At 40.0% G+C, this 24,267-nt stretch overlaps 1 protein-coding gene across 6 annotated transcripts in view; it reads left to right on the forward strand.

Moving 5' to 3' along the window:
- Positions 1 to 24,267, forward strand: part of MME (membrane metalloendopeptidase) — a 91,963-nt gene that overhangs the window by 59,782 nt on the left and 7,914 nt on the right. For all 6 annotated transcript variants that reach the window (XM_045851315.1, XM_045851316.1, XM_045851317.1 and 3 more), the window contains exons 17-22: positions 9,734 to 9,792; positions 17,055 to 17,174; positions 19,399 to 19,532; positions 19,642 to 19,707; positions 22,732 to 22,827; positions 23,172 to 23,248. In XM_045851315.1, the coding sequence (XP_045707271.1) occupies positions 9,734 to 9,792; positions 17,055 to 17,174; positions 19,399 to 19,532; positions 19,642 to 19,707; positions 22,732 to 22,827; positions 23,172 to 23,248 (552 nt within the window). The remainder of the gene's footprint in view (positions 1 to 9,733; positions 9,793 to 17,054; positions 17,175 to 19,398; positions 19,533 to 19,641; positions 19,708 to 22,731; positions 22,828 to 23,171; positions 23,249 to 24,267) is intronic.

A 24,267-nucleotide genomic window follows, 5' to 3' on the forward strand; every position in this document is an offset into this window, starting at 1 on the left:
GTAATAGATATGCCATCATGGGATATTTTTAGGGTGGCCTGCTCTGGGCCCCAGCAGCAGGGAAGACATGATGTAATAAACCGATCCACCAAGAGGGAGATGTTGTGTCAGGAAAGGGACAGAGTGCAGTGGTCTCGATGACAGGAGCGTCCTCTCCTTGGTAAACCAATACAGTTCAGTCCTTCCACAACAATTCGAGCCATTCGGTTATCCTGAAAGGGAGCCTGGTTTCCTTTGCTGACCTCTGCGTTGACACTGGAGCAAATGCTGTGTTGTCTGGGGCTAAACACGGGGCTACAGAGGTCAGGAGCGTTTAGCATCCCAGCTGACAAAGAAGGAAGGAAAATGGTTACATGCGGTTGGTGTAATAGATTAACAAACGTGTTCTCTAGAAACCCAGATAAAGTCACCAGAAAGAATACTCTGTGGGTTAAATTTATGCTCTGAAAAATTCCTTACAAGTCTGAATATTTTTATTTCTTTAAAATATATATATTTGCATTTAATCCTTGTTAACCCTGTAAATTATCTACTGACAAATAGTGTCAAAATATTCTTTATGAGAATAGCTAATACAACCTGCATCCCCATGACACAAGAAGATTTATTTATGTTTTAAAGGGGAAGGTTGTTTTAATTTCTTTCCTTTTTTATTGGATTTATGGGGGTGACACTGGTTAACAAAATTCTACAGGCTTCACATGCAGTTCTACAGCACATGATCTGTTCACTGTGTTGTGTGTTCATCACCCCATGTGGAGTCTCTGTCCATCACCGTTTATCCCCTGCTACCCCGCTCTACCCCCCCAATGCCCTCCGCCCTCTGGGAATCACCACACTCTATCGAGGTTCAAGAGTTTTCCTTCTTTTCTCTTTTTTTCTTTTTGCTCAGTCCCTCCAGCCACCCTCTTCCCCAGACAGCTGTCAGCCTGCTCCCTGTCTATGAGCCTGTCTCTATTTTCCTTGTTAGTTCATTTTGTTCATTAGATTCCATATATGAGTGAAATCATATGGTACTTGTCTTTCTCTAACTTTAAAAATAGTTGTTGAAATATTGCTTGATGTTTTCTTTTGAAGTTGATGTAGTCTCTTCTCCAAAATCATTTTGTGGTATAGTTTGCTCTTTTTACACCCTGTCATCACATGCATTGATTTCCTGAGTCCTTTTCTCTTTACAATAGATAATCAAAAACCAAACTTGTATATAATATGTTAATGAATGTTTGTTCAGCAGCATGCAGAGCTCAGTAGTACTTTCTGAATATTTCCCATGAGCTTCTGAGAGTCAATCGCAAGTGAAATATGGCTTCTAAGGACACCAGCCTAGTCCTTCCCTCTCCTTCCTGTCTAATGCCCGTATGCTGAACACAAGGTTTCCCAACTCTGACTGCACAGTGGAGTCATCTGGGGAGCATTAGAAATGGTGCTGATTACCCAACTCCACCACCCTAGATTTCGATGTACCTGCCTGTGGGCGGGGACCCAGATACAGCAAGTTCCAGAATAATGTCGTTTTGGTCGATGTTACTTTATTATAATGTTGGTGAGATGCTTAAGTAGGAACTTTTACCTCTTGTTTATATCAACAACAAGCCTATGGTGAAATTGGTTTCATTACGCATCATCTCACCATAGTTCTAAGAACTAATGGATGTCGTTAAATGAGGGCTTACTGCACTGGTATTCTTTTTAAGAACAGCAGATGACTGTACAAAACAGCACAAGATAAAATCAACCACAAAAGGAAATGATGCAATCGAGAGACATAGTAAACATGAAATGTAGGAGGTCATTGTGGGTGTGATAGACCATATTGTTACTGCAAACTTTTTCTTTTTATGAAGTAGAAAGAATGTACTCTAGAATAACAATAAAAAGTAAGGATATAAATCAGCAACATAATCCATTATTATTATCAAGTATTATGTACTGGACATAATTGTACCTGCTACATGTTTATAGTACTGGCAGCATAGAAGGGTTTTTTGGACGAGTATCACCACAAATACATGAGTAATGCATTCTGCTGTGACATTGCCAGGCTAAGCTGTCACTAGGCAATAGGAAATTTTCAGCTCTATGATAAACTTATGGGACCATCATATATACGGTGGCATTGACTGAAATGTTGGGCACGGCATGACTGTATATAAACTGATTTACTTTCTGTAGCATGATTATTTTCTTATTGTCCATAAAGAAAACATAAACCTCAAAAAGAAAAAGATGTACCAGGACAAAACAAAATGAATTGTTTCCTCTTGTTTTTAAACTTGATGCTGTTTTGTTCGTTTCTTGGGACAAAACTTTCTATAATATAATTGCGACAGGTGGTGCCAGGGTTTATAAGTCATGGCTGTTGAGCTGTGGAGTTACTTTTTACAACCTAAAGAGACTTCTTTCACTGCCGAATCTTTCCCGCTGTTGTCCATCCACATAAAAGCACTGAGTAGCTGCAGCGTGTGTGGCACACGGCGCTCATCGCTGTACAGGACAGAGACACGAGTGGGATGTGTCCCTTGCCTGTGGAACTCACAGTCCAGTGCAAACAGGCAGGTGAGGAAGAACTGCTTCTGATGAAGGCGGGATTGGTGGGTGGCAGCACTTTTTTTAAGGCCACAATTAAATCTGTGCTTATTAATAAAACATTCCCTGGAAACATGTCAGCATTTCCATCAATATTGAAGTGAACAGAGGCTTCACTAAAAACAAAACAAAACAAGATGCTTGGCTCCTTTCTGCCTTCCCCTTCAGAGCATCGAGCCTGCTGTTTTTCTGATGGGACAGTGGGACGCCCCTGAACTAAGTGGCACCCTTGAGGCAGATAGCCCAACATCGGCGGCTCCGGGTGGTCCTTCCTGAAAGGCCAACCCCACCAGCAGTGGCAGGGAGCTCGGCACCCTGTGAAGTGATGTAGTTTTGCTCCTTCTTTGAGTCAAAACCACCCTTTTTTGTTCCAGTTCTACTTGCTACTGCTTGTGGCCTTTGAAAAGCCATGCAGTGCCCTTATTTATAAAATGAACAGGTTGATTTAGAGTATATGGCGTCTCTAAGGTCCTTTCCAGCATTAAAATTCTATGGCCCTGACTGTGAAGCTTTGATAGGAGCTAGGATGTTCTCCTCCTTGGCTTCTGCACATTAAGTGAGCTGAGGAGGAAAGACCATATTCTTGAGAGGTAGGGAAGTGCCCCCACCTCTTTCTAAAATACCCCTTCTGATGTTCCCCTTTGCTGATGTTGCTAGAATCACTTTTCTTTCCAAGTAAGCCCTGTGCCAGTGAACTTGATTATCAAAAATATATATAGTTTGTGGGACTTACGTGGTGAATGAGACAGCACAGAGGGGGGCACTTAAAAGGGCCTCTCCAGGGTGGGCGTGCGGAGTGCTGGAGACTCAGGGCGCAGATGACTCTCCGTGACTGTAGATGTGTGGGGAAGATTTGTGAAAAAAAATGACTTGGCTCATCGAGTACTACTCAGCAAGAAAGACGGAATAGCAGGTAGACTAAACTCGGACAAATCACGAACTCCACGTGGCAGCATCTGCTGTGTTGTGCTTGTGTTCTGCCTGTGTGCAATAGAGAGCAATGGTCATCTTTTATACGCTCTTTACACCATCCAACTTTGCAACTTTCTAATGTGTTTTGGAGTTATAAACAAAAGTCTATAGTTTTGTTATCAGCAAAAATATTTGTTTTTTAATTAGCACCTGGAGAGGGTTTTGTTTTGTTTTCTTTTCAGTTAGGGAAGGAGAAGGAGGGAGGGAAGATAAATAATTTATAGGATGAAATATTAAACTGGGAGAACTTTGCAGAAGGATCCTGGAACTTGTCTCGCAGCGCGCCCTCCCGAGAGGGAGCTATCCAGATGGCGCACGGCTTCCTCCCAGCCACCGCCACTCCCCGCAGCCTGCAGGAAGCGCGGCCTCTCTGAGGCCCGGGCCCTCCACCCCGCGCTGGTCCCACTTACCTAACACGTACAGGCGTTAAGAAGATACATCTTATGGAGGTGTTCTTAAAATAGTTTTTAAAAAGAACAAAACCTAAAACATTCTTGCCTTCGTGGAGTCACAATCTAATGAGCTGGACAGACAATAGACTGAAAATGTTCTGTCCCTGCTAAGTATTATACGAGATGGAGAAGGTTTCAATTCTTTTCTAAAAGATTCCAAGATTATTCTACATCAGGAGAAAAGTCACCAAAATGACATTCTGACAGAAATGATCCACCTACCCCTAAGTCCGGAATTAGAATCTCTCTGGGTTTGGCGCATAGGGGTGCACACACTGTGCCTGTGCACACATACAAAGCCACTGAAGACTAAAAAGAGTGTGCTTGTTGCCAAACTCAGACCCACACACGACCAACAGATGACTTCTAGGAAGAAAATCAGAGTGGCGATTTCCGTTGCTTTTTGTTGAACAAAAGAGAAGTGGAGAGAAGTGGATTCTCTCCAGTTAATGTCAGAATAGGAGCTCCAGCTCTCAGCGCTCAGACAGTGAGATGACTCACACAGAGCACTTCAGTTATGTTAACAACTCTCCTGTGACAATGACCAGTTTAATGAGGCTCTTTGGTCCTACCACGCTTTTGCCTTTGGAGAAAAAACGACACCTTACAGAACAGTGGGAAGACCGTGCTGTGGAGCCCGGGAGCTGTGGCGGTGGAGGTGATGAGGGCTCAGAGGTGGAGGGAGTAGGCAGCCCTGAGTTAAGGTTTCTGCTCTGAAACTTATTCGCTGTGTGGATTTAGACAACCTACAGAAGACCACTGCACCCCAATGATTCCTTTATAAACTAGGATAATAACATCTGCTTTTGCCCGGAGGGGTTGTTGTGTTGTGTATTGTGTGATGTGCCCGCTACATGACATAGGTACTTGTTAAATAGTAGCTGTTTTTGTCATTGTCTGCTCATGGCGGGACTTCAGAGTGGTGTGGCAACCAGCTTTTTCAAGCCTATTAGGCTAAGAGGGAGCCCTGTGGACTGAAGGGTTCAGAACAGGCCTCCCCAGAATGAAACACAGCAGCACTCCTGCCAGGATGTGCCACTTTGATGCAGATTATTTCGAGCTGAAGACAAGGCCCGAAAGACTCAGAGACATCTTTTTCCGTCCCCCTTAAGTGCATAAAAAAAAACTTTTGATGAAGGCTACTACTAGCGATAACTACAGAGTGTGAGCTTGCTTTGGGGAACTCGGCAGGAGTTATTTCAATTTCTCTGGGTCTCATTGTCTGTGGGGGGCTTGGCAAACATTTGTTTGCTGGACATTTGCTCTTCCCATCTTCCTGTGAATTGACTTCCTTCTTTTGGGGCCTTCCTGCTTAGCTTGGGGTGCCATGTGAGTCTCATTGCCTGGTTGGCTTTGGCCTTCTCATGCCTATGTGAGGCTCCTGTACATATGTGATTAAATTTGTTTTTGTTTTCCTGTTAATGTGCTTTATGTTAATTATTAGATCAGACAAAATTACCTGGAAAGGTAGAGGAAAAAAATTCCCCCCCGCCCCCGCATAAGCAAAACGAAGACTTCCTCTTTTAAAGAGGTTGGTAAGAAAATGGCATTCATCGTTGTAATGAAGTTTTGTGTATGATTTAGAGCAACAGCTTAGAGAAGGGGATTTCACTGGATTGTGATAGGGTCCTCTTTCTCCTTAGTTTACATGTTTTTTTTCCAGTTGTATCATTCAGTTTATAAGTATCAGAAAAAAGAGTTCGATAACCATACTGTGCCTCAGTTTCTACACCCAAACATTGGATGTTTCATTTCTCTTAGATGGATGGTTTGAAAGATAAATGAAGGTATGTAGAAAGCTTGGAAGTCCGGAAGAGTTAATATTAGTCAATGTAAAGAATTACCGTGCTTACTGCGATTACAAAATGAGAATTCTCCTTTTCAGCCGCACTTGAGAAGGGCAGAGAAAACCACCGTATTGCACTGATGATTTCAAAGGAGTTCCTTGAAGACCACGAGATGCTGAGAAATTGAACACTTTCTGTTCAGTTAACAGTTCCGTGGTTTTAAGTTTTTAAAGTTACACATGAGTGGTTGAAAGAGAATTTTTATCCTAAGTGTTTCTGCAACCCAGTGGGGTTTATTATGTCCAAAAGCTGCAGAATCACGCTGCCGACGTCTGCATTTCTTCCCTGCTATAAAAACGATGTCTGTGTGCTCTCAGTTTATCACCACTTAGGTTCTTCAGGGTAATGAGCGCTAGAAGAGAAACACCTGGTCCCCCTCTCCAGCGTGTTGCAGTTATATTTCCCATCCACGTTGTTAGCTCAGCTTTGAGGTGCGTGCTGCCTATAGCAGCCCTTCCTTGTTCCACCATTGAAAGCCCCAAAGGGCAAGTTTACCTGGCAAAATTGTGTCTCAGAAATTAAAAATAAAGTTTTCTTCCTTCTTGCTTTCCCACTCTCTGCCTTATACCATACCACACACATTTCCACTCCTACATATGGACCACAGGAGGCAGGAAGAGAAATCAAAGAACACGGTGGGACTTGACTCACGTCGCAGGTTCGATGCCTGCTTGAGAGGCTGCCAGTTCTGACCTTCACACTTGAACGGTGCCCTCAGGTAGCCTGCACTCCCCATTATTTTAGGGGAAGAACCACCACCTTTTGGTTCTCTCTTCTGCTGTGCATTTTCTCTTTTCTGTACTGCTCTTCGGGGTCCATTTGTCTGTGTCACATAAATGGAAGCTTCTCCTAAAACTTTGAGGCTACATCCAAATCAACCACACTGTTTTGTTACATCACCATTTAATTTGAAAATACTGGCTGGGGTTTTTTTTTGCATTTTTTTGAAATCTTCTTTAATTACAGTTTACATTCAATACTATTTTGTATTAGTTTCAAGTGTATAACGTAGTGGTTAGACAATCATACACTTCATAGAGTGCCCCCCCCACTGATTTTTCCAGGACCCACCTGGCACTATGTATGTGTACAGTTATTACAACACTATTGACTGTATTCCCTGTGCTGTACTTCACCTCCCCATGACTATTTTGTAACTACCAATTTGTACTTCGCAATCCCTTCACTGTTAATGTAGCTTCTTGACCACACATTTTTGACATTGAGCCTCTAGGCGTTATCTTCCCTTTATTTACGATGTAACGATCGTATCCCAGTACTTCATGTCCCAATCATTCCCAGGGATAGTTTGTCTCGGACAAACGAATCTGGGTAAATTCCTCAGAGGTGATCTGAGGGCACGTGGTGAGATGCCTGGAGGAAGAAAAGGCAGACACTAATCACTAGTCCTCTGTGAACCTAACCGCCATAATTCTAATTTATGTAAGTGTTCTGTGGTCATATATAGCCATCTATTGAAGGGACAATTCACAGTGGGCATGTTAATACATAAAACCCTCCCTGCTGCAAAGTTGCAAATATTAATCAAAATGGAGCCTTAAGCCCTTGGAAGTGATGTAACGGAAGAGCAGAAAAGCACCAGAACAAAAGGTATGACATTTGCTTTTACAAAAGCAATAAACATGAGATGGGTTATATTCATTCATCTATGTCCTCCTTTTGAGATCTGCTTCCATCTAAAATGTTAGTTTCCGATGTCCAGTTCCTCACCTTTGTAATGTACCTATCTTTTTAAAAATGTTTGAGTGGGCACCTTTCATATTTCAATATTAGCATTGTGCCCGAATCCACACCCAACAATTTGCATATTATTTGTGATGACCCACAAAAGCCCATGCAGAGTACACGATCACCGCCTTAGAAGTTCATAAGTGAGAAGCTGAAACTTAGAACAGCTGAGACCTGGAAGCATGTTGGATTAACCTTTATAACAATTGAAATAATTATGAGCTGTTTATGCATAAAATCTACTGCCAGGTTTTTGGTCACACAAACAACGTCGACTTGTGTTGTATCGTTTCTGATCTCTGCATTTCAGACTAGCACTCCTGGGTTTACAAATACATGGTGTTGCTGTGAGTCACCAGAAATCATGTGGGAAGCAAGTGGGGTTTAATTAAAATAAATAAAATTATGTGCTTGTAATCATCAGCCTTCAAGAAATTAAAATATTGATGACTCAGCTGTAATTAAGCTAGGGAGGACTGATATACCAGCCACCCCATCCTGTCTGAAATGTTTTTCTCCATTTAAAACAACCTCAAACTAAACAAGAAACACATTGATCAACCATCCTCCCTCCCACACCCTCTATCTTCAAACTCATTTTCTTCCTAAAGAAGAATTCACAGAAATGTTATCTGGATTTTTTTTAAAGTCCCACATCCTTTATATAAATGTCCTAGTCCTGTTATTGGAGATAAAACCCATACTTAATTAGAATTTATCAGACATATTATATACAGCTCTTCCTCAGCTACTTTTAAGAGAGAAGAGTAGAACTCATATCCAACCTCCCACAGTGGTTACTGAAATTGTAGCTCATCGGTGTTTCGGGCAGCTGACTTTGTAGTGCTTACCTCACAAAGCAGGGTCTGGAAACAGTTCTGTCTTAACCTCATTGTACTAATTACTGTAAGCTCCTTCTGTGAGTAGCATAATAATTGCCACACTAATCGTTGCTCTGAAAGTGGAATAGCCACAATGAAGTAGTCTTTAAGTGTATGCATATGTGCTGACATTTAAGAGATTAATCTGAAGTTAAAGTGTCCATTTTTCAATTAGTGTATAAGGATGCATATTATTCTATTATTAGACTAATATGTCAAACTAATATACATTCATCTGTTAAGATGGGAATAATACTTCTGGTGCAGAAAAGTGCTTAATTATGATTATTGATATGTAGTCTTTATAACGTCTGAGCAGAAAGACAAGAGAACATTGGCATCCATCCTTTTACTTAACGCTACCCTTGAATTAGTGTCTTGGAGCTCTTTTTCTATTTTGTATTTCAGTCTTATAGCTACTCTCATTTCCTGAACTAAACTACGGTCTTCTGAATTCAGAAGCTGTGTTTGATAAAAGCTATAGATTCTATACAGAGCCTAAGCCATGCTTATACATACAGACAAATCTATTTAAGAACCACCTGGTTTTTATTTTACAGTCATCAAACAAAGGTAAACCTTTGCTCTATTAGCTGGGATGCCTCTTTTTAAAAAAGATTTTTTAAACAGCAATAATCAGAGGTACGTTACCTTTTTAATACACTGTCAACTGATCCAGAATTGTTGGCCATACATAGTTACCTAGGGTCAGGAACACAAAGTTAAACACCTTTCAATATAATGATACTCCACCAGAGGGGAGAGAAGAGGGAATTTCAGGGGAGAATGGGAAGGGTTTACAGGAACAAATTTAAAGGACACATGGACAAAAACTAGGGGGAGGGTGGTAGTGGGAGGGAAGTGGGGAGGGTTGGGTGGGTGGGCTGGAATAGAAGTAAAAGGGAGAAAACTGCACTTGAACAATGATTAAAATAAAATAAAAAAATGATAATCCATTGTAATTTCTAAAGGAATACATTTCTATGGGTTTTGTACGATCAGATGCCTCCATAAAAATTCATGCAAATCAAATAACAGATGACTGACCTGGATATGTTCTGATTTTTCAAGAAGTAGAAATACTTTTAAATGTACTTCCTTATCTAGTGAGCTGATTTTAACTTTTTAATCACATTTCAAACAAAGTTAACATTCATCTAGGAATAGTAACAGTGCTTCCATTGTGTTGAGTAGATTGAATTGAATAATGCGGTACCATTAATAGTGGTTTCTATGTTTTCTATAGGTGGATAAGTGGAGCCGCTGTGGTCAACGCATTTTATTCTTCAGGCAGAAATCAGATAGGTAAGGTCTGTTCCTAAATAATTCTTTATTATGCCTTTACTGTTTTCAACCTGTAGTAAATTGCATGACCAATTTATAATACTCCCCATAAAGGCATAGCTGTTACTGATTTATTGAATATACTCTTTGAAAGTGAATTTATTTCTGTATCTCTTTTTACTGTAATTGCAAATTTTAAATTAGTACAAATCACGTTACATAGTTTTTTTTAAACATTCTCATTTTTAGCTAAATGGTTTGTTGCTAAGTACTTTTTTAATTTCTAAATATTTTTAAAGTCCCTTATATTGCTAAAAAGTTATATGGACTGTGAGACTTCCTAAGTATCAACATCTTCAAGTGGTTGAAGGTTCCAGGAGGCAGCTTTTCAGAGATCTGATTTTCCTGGCAATTCTGTATTCTGGCTTTGGTGGAAATGGTCCTGTTCCATCTCCTCTTTTTTTCTAGAAGATGGCATAGGGCTCAGAAAGTTGAAGTCATTTATATTAGGTTGAACCATAAGAAATTATATTTACTTAACCACTTTTGACCCAAAGAGAAAAAATCTCATGTGTTCACTAATAATATAGCAGAAATCTGCATAGAAAGTAATACATAAGGGAACAATATATATAATAATTAAACACCTTACAGAATGTATTTTTTCTCTTGGGAGACCTTGATATAGGAGACCATTCTGCATGGCGTGGGCCCAGCTCCCACTCAGAGATGCACAGGACCCATGCCCATGGATAGGTTCTCCCGTGGGGAATCAGTCCTGCAATGTACCTAGGCTGCTATGAGTCTTGCCTTTTGCTAAAACTCCCTCACCCTGAATTGAGGCAGCAAATGTTTACTATAACTTCCTAAAATCCATGCTAAACCTTCCAAGGATGAGTGTAACTGCTTCAACCACTTTTCTCTTTGCATTTGCAAATATCCTTCTTCTGTGATGTGATTAGTGGCATCATCTCCTTTGTTTTCTGTAAAAGGTAACCACCTAAAGTGAACCTGTGCATAGTAAATGAGGACCATCATGTAATGTGCCCAGAAAAGAAATAAAGGCTAGTCAAGGCAAGGGCCGAGGCTCTTTCCTCCCCTTGAGAGAAAAGCCATGCTGTCCCTTTTCCTCCACAGGACTCAGTAGTAGGTGTGAATTTCTCGTGCCTCATTCACAATGTGGCGGACCCCACGAGCCGGGGTCTGCATCGCCTTGACATCTTTAACTTTCTCTTAAGTATCACATAAATAGGTTTGTTATTGGTGGAAAATGAGTTCTTGCGGTATCATGAGGAAAATTTCCTGAGACCCACACAGGAGGATGTGGCTCTGCGGTATGGCTTATTGATGATGCAAAATTAAGGGGGTTCCCCTCCTGACTTCCCAGTGCCCCATCTCCATCGGTCTCTCCATGGAAGAAACCCAATCTTGTCTTCAGTAGGCCACTGCTCAGAGTTTCTGCTCCATATTAAAGTACAGCCCAGCCCAGTCCAGCACCTGACTGTGTGCTTCCACTGCAGTCTGTGACTGTGCTGTGGTGTTCGGGCTCCTCCTGATGCCTGTGTGGAGAGGCCAGACGGCCAGGGGCCATGTGGCTGCTAAGACCCCACACGATGAGTGCACTCTGTGAGTGTGGGTCATCGGGGGACAAAGAGAGAGGAGTGGGGGTGTGTTTGTTCCCCTGGGATTATATTAGTTCAGATTTGGGATGGACGAGGTATCTTTCAAAAAAAAAACAATTAAGCCCTGGCTGGCGTAGCTCAGTGGATTGAGTGCGGGCTGCGAACCAAAGTGTCGCAGGTTCAATTCCCAGTCAGGGTACATGCTTGGGTTGCAGGCCACAGCTCCCAGCAACTGCACATTGATGTTTCTCTCTCTCTCTTTCTCCCTCCCTTCCCTCTCTAAAAATAAATAAATAAAATCTTAAAGAAAAAAGAAGTGAATAGCTGTCATGAAAATAAAGCAAAGAAAGCTCTAATGGGAAAAGATTAAATAAAAAAATAAAAACAAACAAACAAACAAAAACAATCAATTTTCCCAGCTGATATGGGCTTTGGATGGGTTTATACCCTCTGGTTAGACTGACAGGCCTCTCTGATCCAGCACCTCACCCTACGTGCCCCCCGACCCCAGCAGTCCATCCGGCACTGGAGGGGGAAGGGAGCAGTGTTAATCCCCTTGGCAAGCAATGCTGGGATCCCTGGGGTGTAGCCTCCTGGCTCATCAAGCAGGCTTATTCTCCCCAGTTTATTAAGCTCAATGTCTGAATGCCTCTGCTCCCCTTTCTTAATAATTAATAACTACATAAGTGCCGATGGCATTTCCCTAATGCCCCTATTTCCCTAAGGGTAATAGCTTCATATTTCCCTAAAGATTTTGAGTATATAGAAAGGCACGTAACTGATTCAATACTAGCAGAGGTATTCTAAACAGTACCGTTCTTTATTTCTAAGTGTGGTCCAGAATCAAGACAGGAGATAATTTCAGCATTATTCTAAACTACTCTTTTTGTATCTCAGAGTCTGACCTGAGCATTGTTTTTCTTGAATTTTGTTACTAATTAGATTAAAAATGATGAAAAATCCTGCAAGATTTTTACCATTGGTTACAAAACAAACTTTAAAAGAAGTTGAAAATCTTATTTTACTTGAAAATTAGATTATACCTTTCCTCATTGCTTTTAAACCTATGAAGAGTTAAATTAAGAAGTTACCTATGTCCTGGTTAGTGTGGCTCTGTGGACTGGGCACCTTGGCCTGTGGGCCTGTGAACCAAAGGGAACCAAAGGTTGCTGGTTTGATTACCCTCCAGGGCACATGCCTGGGTTGCGGGCCAGATTGTGGGAAAGACAACTAATCCATGCTTCTCTCACACATGGATGTTTCTCTCCCTGTTTCTCCCTCCCTACCCCTCTCTCTAAAAGTAAAAAAAATAAATAAAATCTTTTCTAAAAAGGTATTTTAAAAAAAGATATTAACTACATTTTCTTTTGTGGTTTTACGGTTTTTATTTTTTTGAGTAAATCTGTAATTCAGCTGGAATTTATTTTGGTGTGTGACATGAAAATGTATTATAATCAGAAAAGTAGATAATAAGTAAGGCAGGTCCCGTGGGTTAAAATCAATTAGCTCAAAGTATTTTCTAGGCTAAAACATTTCCCAGCTAGCGAAATGGTTACCTGAACTCAGAGCAGAGTCTGTTTAATGATCAACTCAGGACCCTGAAGTCTGTCCCTGGAAATGTAGTCCTAGAAACCATTCCAACCTTTTCTTAGAAGTGCCGTTATCCCTAGAGAGAGGCCGTACTTTAAAGACCTCTTCTTGATATTCAATACTTCCATCAGTGTAACATCTAGTTCATTCTAGACTTGGACTAAAATGAGATAATTAATCTTTCATGGAATCCCAAGGCAAAGAGAGCAAGGCAGCCTGGATTGGGCTTCTTCATTAGGGCAGGCCAAGGGATAGAGCATCATTTTAACCCCTCTCAGGGAGGGCCCTGGATCCTTTCAGACCTGGTGCTGAGTCGTCCCAACTAGCAGAGACAGACAGAGGCTCCGTAAGACCATCTTGTTTACCCCTTAGGTTATTCTCTAGAGCAGGTCCGCAAAGTTCAGGTCCAGACAGAACCTTGTTTGGCTCTGAGTCACCCTCTATTCCTGGAGCTAGCTCAGAAGTGGTCCATATCAGAGATTCCCTTATCAGAGGAGATCTGGGAATGTTCCCATTTTGTGTTCAATGCCCTCAAATCAAAGAAGCACACAGCAAAAAGAAAAGGAAGGTGCAAATGGCCCAACGGTTCACAAAGTAGACCATTACCCCGGAATTCTTAATCAAGAATTGGCTGTAACAAGCATTCATAATATACAAGAAAGACCTTTTGGAGACTCTTAAGATAAATTCATCTGAAGGAAATATGAAATTAAAAAAATTAACCTCTCTTCACATGCTTGTCTGCTAATAATAGCAGTTCAAAGAAAGGGAAAGTGTCACGGGAGAGGAAAAATCTTTGACGTGTGACGTTTTCTCTTTGACAATTCATTTAACTCTTCAAAGTGGGGATTGTCTTACCTAAAAAATTGAAGATTCTGATCTCCCTCTTACTTCTTGCTAAAGGTGTGTGTATTTGTGTGTATGTGTACATACACAAAGATATAACTTTTTTGACATCGTTTTAACATTGTCTTAATGGCATGGGTATCACATGCATCACAGAATTAGAATTGGTATAAAATAGCATGTGTCTCATAAAAGACCCTCCCACCCTCACACAAACACCCTAAATAAAATTGCATAAAATTTCTCATGGGATTGGTTTCGTTATGTTATGGTAAAAAAATAACTTGTTTCATTATCACATAGAAAGCTATATTAATAATTTCTACTTTTCAATTCAATTGCCACCTTTTGTCATAACTCACACATGTAGGCTATATTCCAATTTTTATGCACTTCCACCAGTTCACATTGATTAAACATTAGTCACCTTCTGGAACAGTTTCAAAGTACACCAAAAGTGTGTGATGCACACACTGGTTCCCAGACCTTCCTTGCACATTTGCTCCGTGAAGCTCTAGAAATCTTCCGTGCCATTAGGAAAGCTGCACACGGATGTTGTGTCAACTGTTTCTCTGTGAGTTCCAGGCACTACTCAATAATCTTAAACCTTAAAATCTTATCCAAGGAATCAAGTTAGAAGGGAAGACACTACTGCTCTATTTATTGTCCTTTTCCATTAACAATCAAAAACTTTTTCAATTTTAGGAGATCTGTGGATTATTTATATTTTGTTTATCCACCTTGGGTGGTCTGTGACTGTCTTGAGATAATATTCTAAAATTGTCTTATTCATTCCCAAGAGTCTTATTTTCAGACTTGAAAATTAAGAGTAACTATTTCCAAACATTTCATATAAAAAGAATGTTTAATTTTTCCTACCAAAAATTGATTTTACCTAATTGTGCTCTTGAGCTTTATATCAAAGATTCTAGAATCATACTTCTTATAACCTTAAAAATATAAACCAGAGAATGAGGGGGAGGGAACAGAGAGAAACAGCCTTTGTTTCATGGACTAATGACTTATTTAATTAACTAACTTGTTGACATCAAGGAACATAAAAAATGCACAACTAAGCAGTTGGTTATTATGAAGAGTTGTGAAGTCTACTAGTAACAGCAATAAAGCTAATGGGGAAAATCCTCATCACAAAGATTTAGCTGACAGAGTGAAAGGAGAAATCATAATTTGCAAAGTTGAACTTGAAGACTAGTATTTAATAGGAGCCATAAAAATCTTATCACTTGCCTGAAGAATGGCATATCAGGGTATAATTAAAGCAGCAGGATCTTTACAGTTAATGTTTAGTCTTGCTAGCACGTTTTACAAGAACATTTATATAATGGGTGGATTTTAATCAGAGTACATAGTGTGGGAGATAATGTTCACTTTAAGTTAATAAAGTACTGCACGTAATTTTTATAGTTTAAGCTAAAAATTAGTTCTTGTCACTGTTGATAGCTCAGGCAGCCACATGTGAACTTCCATCAAGATTCACCAAGGACAAAACTATTTATTGTTTTATTATTCCATCATCTTGAATCTGAAAGCAATGTTGCAGGGGTTTTTTTAAGGTCTGAAGAGCACTTAAATTGCCCAGTGTATTTCTAAAGTCTTCTGTGTAAATAACTAATATTCCCCCCTGAAACACATTCAAGGCTGTGTCATATGCACCCGACCTGAAAGACGAAGAAACAGCATCTGCTGCTCGGTGGTAACTAGATACTGAAATGTCCAAGGTCAGGGCCCTCCTCTTGCATTCCTGGTATCCCACAGAGCAATGGCCCAGGGCTCCACAAGGAATAGATGTCACACTAATGATATTTTTTGTTACAGAATGTATTGTCTCAGGTACTCAGTGGATACTAGGGTTTTAAAGCATGAAAGATAAAATTACTAAATTATGAGCATTACGAACGAAAGGGAGGGCATGAGGGAAGCGTACGAGTAGGAGAGAACCATGGAACCAGGCCAGGCAGAAGATTCTGTGTTTAGTTAGAGAGCAAGGTTTTTTAGCAGGGAAGGGGTAATGACTTGCAGGATATCTGGCTGCAGGATAGATTCGATTTAGGATGCATTATACTGAATACAATAGGTGGTGAGACAGGAAGTGGGAAGACCAATTAGGAAATTAATTCTGAGGCAAGGAGTGAGAGTGTGAATGAGGATGACGTCAGTCAGACTGATGGGAGGAGAAAAGCGATGGTCCTGGAAGGGAAGTACGTGATCTGGTCTTTTCCTAAGCAGACTGTGTAAGACTTTGTTACAGAAAGGGGGCATCTGAGACACGTGGAAAATGTTCATGCTGGGTGAACTGAAACCCTTTGCACGCTGTTAACAGAAATAATAAAGTCAAGAGAGGGATGGCTTAGAGGGGGAAATGAGGAATTCAATGTTTGAAACATGAAGTTTAAAGAGTCCATTAAGACATCTAAGTGTAGAAAGTTAGCAAGTTAATGTAGATATCAAGGTAGACATACAAATTGTTATTTGCTAATGTCTTTAGGACACCAGAGTGAATTCATTCATTCATTCATTTATCATTGGTTAGTTATTTATTCAACCCACTTTCTAAACACCTAGAATGTTCCAGGCACAATGCTAGTTTTAGGTGCTGGAGATAAACTGAAAAAAAATTAAAAAAACAAAACAAACATAGGTACGGACACACAAACCTCTGTTCCCCATGGGGAAGTAGTAGGGGTGCGGAGGGTGGGACAGTCAACAAAAAGAACAATTATATATAAGGAAATAATAAGCCACAGGTATCTTGATGAAAATAAAATAAGATTATGAGATTGGAGATACCTTTGATTGAGTGGCTCTACTTAATAAACTATGGTACATGGATAAGATGTTAGAGATAACATTAAAATCAATGCTTGTGTTATTAAGGAACTATTTCTCCTAAATACATACAATGGGGAAAAAACCTTCTGCATGAGAATGATAATTTCTCTAAACTCCTTATAGCAAAAACAATCTTACTAGAGATCGTCCAGAGAATTGTGTTTATAAATTCCAGATGAATGGTGTTGCTCCGGGATAAACTCTTTGTTGTTACCAGTAATAAAAGACCTGCATTTGTTTCAGTCACAAAAGATTTTTGTGTATAAATAAGTGAAGTGAATATACAGGAAAACAGCCTCGCAGGCAAGAAGCCAATCCCAGGCCAGCTGTCCCAAAGTAATGCCACATATAACCCTCAGTCACCTTTTCTTGCAGTCTTCCCGGCTGGCATTCTGCAGCCCCCCTTCTTCAGCGCCAAGCAGTCTAAATCCCTGAACTACGGCGGCATCGGCATGGTCATAGGACACGAAATTACCCACGGCTTCGATGACAATGGTAAAGTGCACTTGATGTTCCTTTGACTAAGACATAGCCTAATAAACCTGATTAAGAGTTATTATAACTTATCAATACGAAAATACGTGATTCATCCATGTATCATTGACCTAATAACCACCACACATTTAGTGTGTCTAGTATAAATTGTTGCTTAAAGAGATCAGAGGTTTCTAGTACTGAGTTAAGCAGTGAGTACTTCAGTCTCTGATGAAATAAAGCAAATATTCACAATGAGAAAACACTAATGATAATATCTGGACTTATTTCATGATTTTTTTATGTCATAGTTCCCTAGCCTTTTAGAGGGCAGGGTCCATGTCTTAAAATCAGATATAAAAAATGAAACAGTAAGATGCCCATAAGCCATAAGAGTCTTAAACTGCTTGTGGTATGTGACTTCTTCCTTTCCCCTTTCCTAGTTTAAGGCCTTGCTAACAGTGGGCACTTAAAATCTATCAGTTTATATACTGAAAAATAGATTTTTGATTGGTAAAATAGAGTTCAAGTTTCAATGAAATTGAAAGGAAAAGAAATAAAGTCAGGAGATAGTAAAGAGCTGATAGTTGAAGCTGTGACAAAGATGGGTTTCCAGGGGGAAGAAAATAGGAAGAGAACAAAGAGAGGAAATAATCCAGCCTTAACCTGACCTTCAGAGATCCAGAGAAAGAAAGGGAAGCAGGAAGGGTCCAGCTTTGGAAAGGACTTACTAAGTGTCTGTTAACCCAATTTAACTATATAGTAGTCTTCACAGGTGGGTACTAATACTATTTCCACTTTTTTAATGAAAAAAAAAGTAGGGACACATAAAAGATGTAAATTACAAAGCTTGGAATTGGTGGAACCAGAATGTGCGTTCAGGTAGTTTGTCTTCATAGCCCTTTTCATACTTACTTCATCATAGATGACTATTAAAAAGATGATAAAATTCAGTGTCAAAACACATGACATATATAAAGACGACTATAGCTCAAAAAAGGAAAAGGTCAATGTGTTGGGTTGGCCAAAAAGCCCATCACGTTTTTTCTCTATGATAGCTCTAGAAGTGCTTAATTGTCTTTAACTTTATTTGAAACAATTTTTTTAGATTGTATTGTGACAGCTGTCATATCAGCATGCATTTAAAAAATTGGTGAATTTTTGTACCGCCATTTTAATATTGAAATGGAAGAAAACATGCGTTATTTTTGGTGTATTATGCTTTATTACCATATTTTTCAGACTGCAAGACTCACCCCCCCTGCCCACAATTTGGGAGGAATAATGGTTGTTAACGCTGCTGTCGAGTTCTGTTTACATTTACATTGGTGAAATATTATGTATTTATGTTATTAAATATTTTACCACATTTTTTGCTTCAAAATTGTTTTTCCTATTTTCCTCCTCTAAAACCTAGGTGCATCTTATGATTTGAAAAATACGATATTTCAAGAAAGGTAAAATTGTAACTGAAACACAAAAGGTTTGTGCAGTGTATGGGGAAGGTGCTATGACTAAACCACTTGTGTCACAAGTGGCTTGTGAAGTTTCTTCGTACTACTGACATTTTGGCCAAATAATTCTTTGCTGTGGGGCTGTCGTATGCATTTGGAGATGGTTAGTAGCACCCCTGATCTCTACCCACTAGAAGCCAGTAGCAAGAGATAGCAGACATACTCAAAATCTCTAAATCAATAAAGTTATTGGTGAAAATGAAAAACGTCTCTTTTATATGACAGAAAAAATGTAATGAACTTTTGGGTGAACCCAATATTTAGGATCAGCAGGAAAGCTCCAGGAGGAACAATCACTTTTTCTTTGTGCTTGAAGCAGAGGGAAACTGGTCCCCAACATGTCACGAAGGTTCAAGATCTGAAACAAATACCAAAACAAAAAATAGTGACCTTTTAAAATCTCAAAATGTCAAGTTAGACTTGGTTCAGGTGAAAACCAACAGAAATGAGGCACTATTTCAGGAGTGTTTATCTGGAGGCTGCAGGTGAGATCTCAGGAGCCAAGTAGGTGAACTGTCCGAGTGACACTAAGGCCCACCAGCAAGGAGAACCCTGGCAGCCCAGGTCCCAGCAGCTCTGCGTGAGAAAGGATGCCAGTTCCTCTCATTTTCTGTTCTACTTCATGTTCTCTCACACTGTGGTATTTCAGTTCCTGCACTTTGAGTTAAAAATATCTTACTGTAATTCTTGATGTAATGAGTTCTCATTTTACTGGAATAAATGTTTTACAGGCAGAAATTTTAACAAAGATGGAGATCTCGTCGACTGGTGGTCACAGCAGTCAGCAAACAATTTTAAAGAGCAGTCCCAGTGCATGGTGTACCAGTACGGAAACTTCTCCTGGGACCTAGCCGGCGGGCAGCACGTATGTCATCAGCATTCTCTGAAATGTTCCAATATGTCCAATCTAGAGTGAATTATTGAGGCTTTCTTAACCATCAGAATACAGTTAAGGGTCTGTTTTTTCTTAACAGCTCAATGGAATTAACACACTAGGAGAAAACATTGCTGATAATGGAGGTATTGGCCAAGCATACAGAGTGAGTAATACTATTTTCTTCCCGTTTTAGTGGTTGGAGTGTTGAACTTTATCATATCTCATCATTCATTTAAAGCCATTTGCAAAACACACAAAGAAACGTGTAAACAACAAAAGATGAAAATGAGAAATGCCAGGAGAAAGGGAATTGCACATACACTCACCGACAGGGGCAATCCAGTTGTGATCGAGCTGAACGTGAGGAGCTGAGGAGAAGAAACACAAAACATTGTATCAGCAGAAATAAGCAGATATATGCAAGTCTACAGAGGAGGCAACCTTTTTCTAAGAAATAATTTCTGAAATAGATTTATTCCAGAGGAGGCCTCATAAAAAGAATTATTTCAGCATCATTGATCAATGTACTGAACAAGGCCCCCAGTTTCACAGCAGGTGAAGTAGCATTTGGGAACCATAATCGGCATAAACCACAGGTAAACTATTAAACTGCAAACCAGTTACAGTGATCCAGTGAAGGACTTGGTGATCTGGTTTCAGCATGCGGCCTGTTAGTCACCCGAACTGTTATAGCCAGAGGAGTTTACCATGTAGCATTCCCTAGATTCTCAGTTAGCCTGCCGTTGGTTTGTGCATTCAACAAATGCTTGTTGAGAACTTCACTCTGTGTTTGGCGCCGTTCTCAGAGATGCCATGCGCACAAGAAAGGTATGGCTTTCCACAGGGAGTAGACCAATACCCATCTTGGAAGTAACAGTGAGGAGTGAGGATAATGTTGAGGCATCTTCCAACCCTGAGGTAGCCAGGTGTGGGAGAATGAGCAGAGTCTACTTGAAGAGGATACAGGACGTAAGGTGTCCCCATAATGAGATGAACTGAATATTCCAGAGTGGATGAGGGTTATCAGAGGAATCTTTGGGTTAAAGGGGAGGAGAGAGGCTCAGAAGTTGGATCAGGAAAAAGGAAGCATCGGAGCCATGTGGGAGAGATGGCCAGTGAGACCTGAGATTTGGCAGTGAACATGGACAGATGAATAGAGTGTGAGTGAGACTTGGGAGATTAAGCTGACGTCAGAGTTTCCAAAAGAGTGAATCCCTGCCAAGTCTGGTGAGATGGTAAATTGCTGCTTCTAGGAGAGCTTCGTAACTTTTTTTTTACTGGATGCCAGACGCTGTGCCTTTACCTTTTTGGGTGTTGGGTATTTTTGTTTTCCTATAAATATGTTTGAGCTTTACTGTAAGACACAGTGAAATTCCTCGGCAATGGTTTGGTCCTTTTGGGTCTTGCTTTTGCAGCTTGATGGGTGGGACTAGGAAAGTGCTCAGGGTGAAGACAGTCATTCCCCATGGCTGATGCAAGATGCTACTGCGGGAACCTTGAGGTCTTTCTTACATGTTGAGTGTGCATACCAGGCGTTTTTCTCTCTGATCCTTGGCTGAGGTTCCTTCACAGGTCCTGGGTAGCTTGCTCCTATGCATATCACACACTCAGCTGGAGCATGCCATCTGATCTTTTGAGATCCTCTATCTGTGCAGCTTTCTTTTCTGTAGTGCCCTGACCTCGGTGTCCCTGAACTTTTTGTCCTCAACTCTAGGAGTCCCTTGGACTCAGACTGAGTTTCCCTTCTCTATAGTGTGGCCTGCAAAGCCCCAAGGCAATCAACTGGGACATTCACAGGGCTCATCTTTTTTCTTGACCACCTCCCAGAGCTCACTCTCCTTTTTCCCAGTGTCAGGCAAGCCGTTTTTGCATATATGTTGTCACTCATTTGGTTATTTTAGCAGGATGGTTATTTAACCAGTCCCTGTCGCTTTATCTTGCCTGGAAGAGGAAGACATTGGCACTCTTAAAACTCCCTTGGTAGCCCTGGCTGGCGTAGCTCAGTGGATTGAGCTTGGGCTGTGAACCAAAGTGTCGCAGGTTCGATTCCCAGTCAGGCCACATGCCTGGGTTGCAGGCCACGGCCCCCAGCAACCGCACATTGATGTTTCTCTCTCTCTTTCTCCCTCCCTTCCCTCTCTAAAAATAAATGGATAAAATCTTTTAAAAAAAAACTCCCTTGGTTATTCTAACATACTGCCCTATTCAGAATCACTGCCTTAAAAATCCAGCCAAAATCTGGGATGATGGTACTTCCTTGGAGATCCTCATCTAGAATAAGTATAGAATTATAATGAAGCAAATTATATTTGTGCAAATCTTTTATTATATATGAAATCATAACATCTAATGCCCTGTCTCCTACTAGATTGTGAACTCCCTAAGAGGGAACAGACTCAAATATCCCCCATTTCCCCAGAACATTTATAGAGAATAAATTTATGGTCATGGCAAGCAGAAAGAAATGAAACATAACTTCAGCTTATCTAATTGATCACTTTCCTTTGTATTAAATTGGAAGTAACATCTCAGAATATTTGTCGTCAGTCCTTTTCTTAAGTATATTTAAGTAGAGGAAACCTGTATTTTTCAAAAGTGCCCATGAATCCTTAAGACTCGAAAACATTTTTCTGACATTCAAGTAATCTAAATTTCTTTTTCCTAATGTAACTACAGCTTGCTTTTTTTTGCCCTGTCTTCAGGGGGCCAAAATAATTGCTCATCCTTATTTTCAGAATCACGGGATATTAGGCCTCTAAGGGATTTTAAGAGATGTTTGGCAAAAGTCGCTCAAAGTCTGGTATGAGCGTATTTTGCTGAGAGTAGTAACTAAGCTAAATACAGCAATTACAGACTCCCTTGGCAATCCATTCTTTCAACTAGCTGGACTTGTCCATCTATCAATAGAAAACCATTTACATAAGTTTTTCATTACTTATTTAAGTCATTCATTCATTTAACTGGCATTTATTGTTCATTTGACATGTGCTGGGTTCTTGTCATTTTTAATCAGTATGCTATTCTTTCCAAAGCACTTATAAGTAAATTCTAGGTTGCCATATCAAAGTATATTATTATGGCGATTCTGATGCAAAAAGTTAATTACTTGGTTCAGTGGTCTTTTGTATAATTTATACATAAATTTGGAAGTTATAAGCATCATATTTCTGTTTCATTAAATGCCTAGGCCTATCAAAATTATGTTAAAAAGAATGGTGAAGAAAAGCTACTTCCTGGACTTGACCTAAATCACAAACAACTATTCTTCTTGAATTTTGCTCAGGTATGGTATCTTTCTTGACTGATAGATGTGAAAATCATTTTGATTTATAATTTTATAGTAAGTTAGAGAATCCATGCTGAGGTTCCTTATTTTAATTAATTGTGGCAGATCATTTGACTTGACTAAATTTCATTGTGTATAATAGACTGTCACATTATATTAATGGTATTTATGCTCCTGGTTGCCGATCATTGAACATTATTCAAAGAGTACATGGTTGAAGAATTCAGAACGCCAATTTCATTCTTAGACTAGGAAGTTTGCTTTTCCCTCAGCCTACCCAATAAGTAATATCCTTGATTAAACCTAAGCACAAGGTTTCCTTTCTCTACTTCTGTTCCTAGGTGTGGTGTGGGACCTACAGGCCAGAGTATGCAGTCAACTCCATCAAAACAGATGTCCACAGCCCAGGCAATTTCAGGTGCGTGGGTCTGAACAGCAGCCAAGGTGCTCCATCCAGTATTGGTTCCAGTACTTCCAATTTTTGAAATTGGCCTTTTCTAACTGATTTTATAACATCTGGAAATCCAGTGTTTAGTTTTCTTTTCTTTTGCGGGTTGTGGATCGGATCAACAGAACACATCAGAGTAAGTGTCATGTTTACACAGGCATAGCCTTCACTGCCGTCATCCTCAGAATAGGTGTGAGCTAGGCTCAGTGCTTGGTGGAGTCCAACAAGTGTGCCACCTCCAAACAGTGGCTCTGTTTAAGGTGGCACAAGGACATTTCTAAGGGGCTGTGAAAGGTGTAGGCCTAGGACCAATGAGTAGCTGTCCCAAAGAAAGATTTCCATTTGACATGAAGGGAAACTTTCTAGCAATTAGAGGTTGTCTGACATGGAATAAAGTCATGCCCAAAGCTCCAGGAGAGAGTACCTTGAAGCAGAGGCCCACAAACAACCCATCAAGGACAAATGCTCTGTATGGTGGAAGGTCGAGTTAGAAGATTTCTTAAGCCCTTTCCAAATCAGAAAATCTGATTGGAAGAGAATCACTCTAACCAGGATTTGAATGTTAAATCTTAGATCTCTATGTGTCTATTTTAGGACTAATTTCCTAATGCGACCTCTTCTCCGGGTACTATAACACTTCTTTTCAATAACAACTTTTCTCAAGCAAGACTGTCTGAAAAACAAATTGAAAATGTTGTGAGGTGGTTGGAAAACAGAATTTTAAACAAGAGAGAATTAATGGGCTGAATTTCAAAAGCTCATTCCAAATAACTATGAAGCCCATGTCATTCGCTCCTAGGGAACAACCACATTCAATTATGAAACAATAAAATAGCACATTTAAAAACTAAAGAATTTACTCAACTTGTTCTAGTACCATCATTATCATCACTATCATTTAGTAATTGCCTTAACATTTCTTTCAGAATTCATTCACTAACTGTTTATTGTATGTCTGCTTTGTATATAATCCAAGCTAAATTTAGTCT

The sequence above is a fragment of the Phyllostomus hastatus genome, unplaced genomic scaffold (assembly GCF_019186645.2).
Source record: "Phyllostomus hastatus isolate PE091 unplaced genomic scaffold, TTU_PhHast_1.1 phas_contig_86, whole genome shotgun sequence".
Lineage (NCBI taxonomy): Eukaryota > Metazoa > Chordata > Mammalia > Chiroptera > Phyllostomidae > Phyllostomus > Phyllostomus hastatus.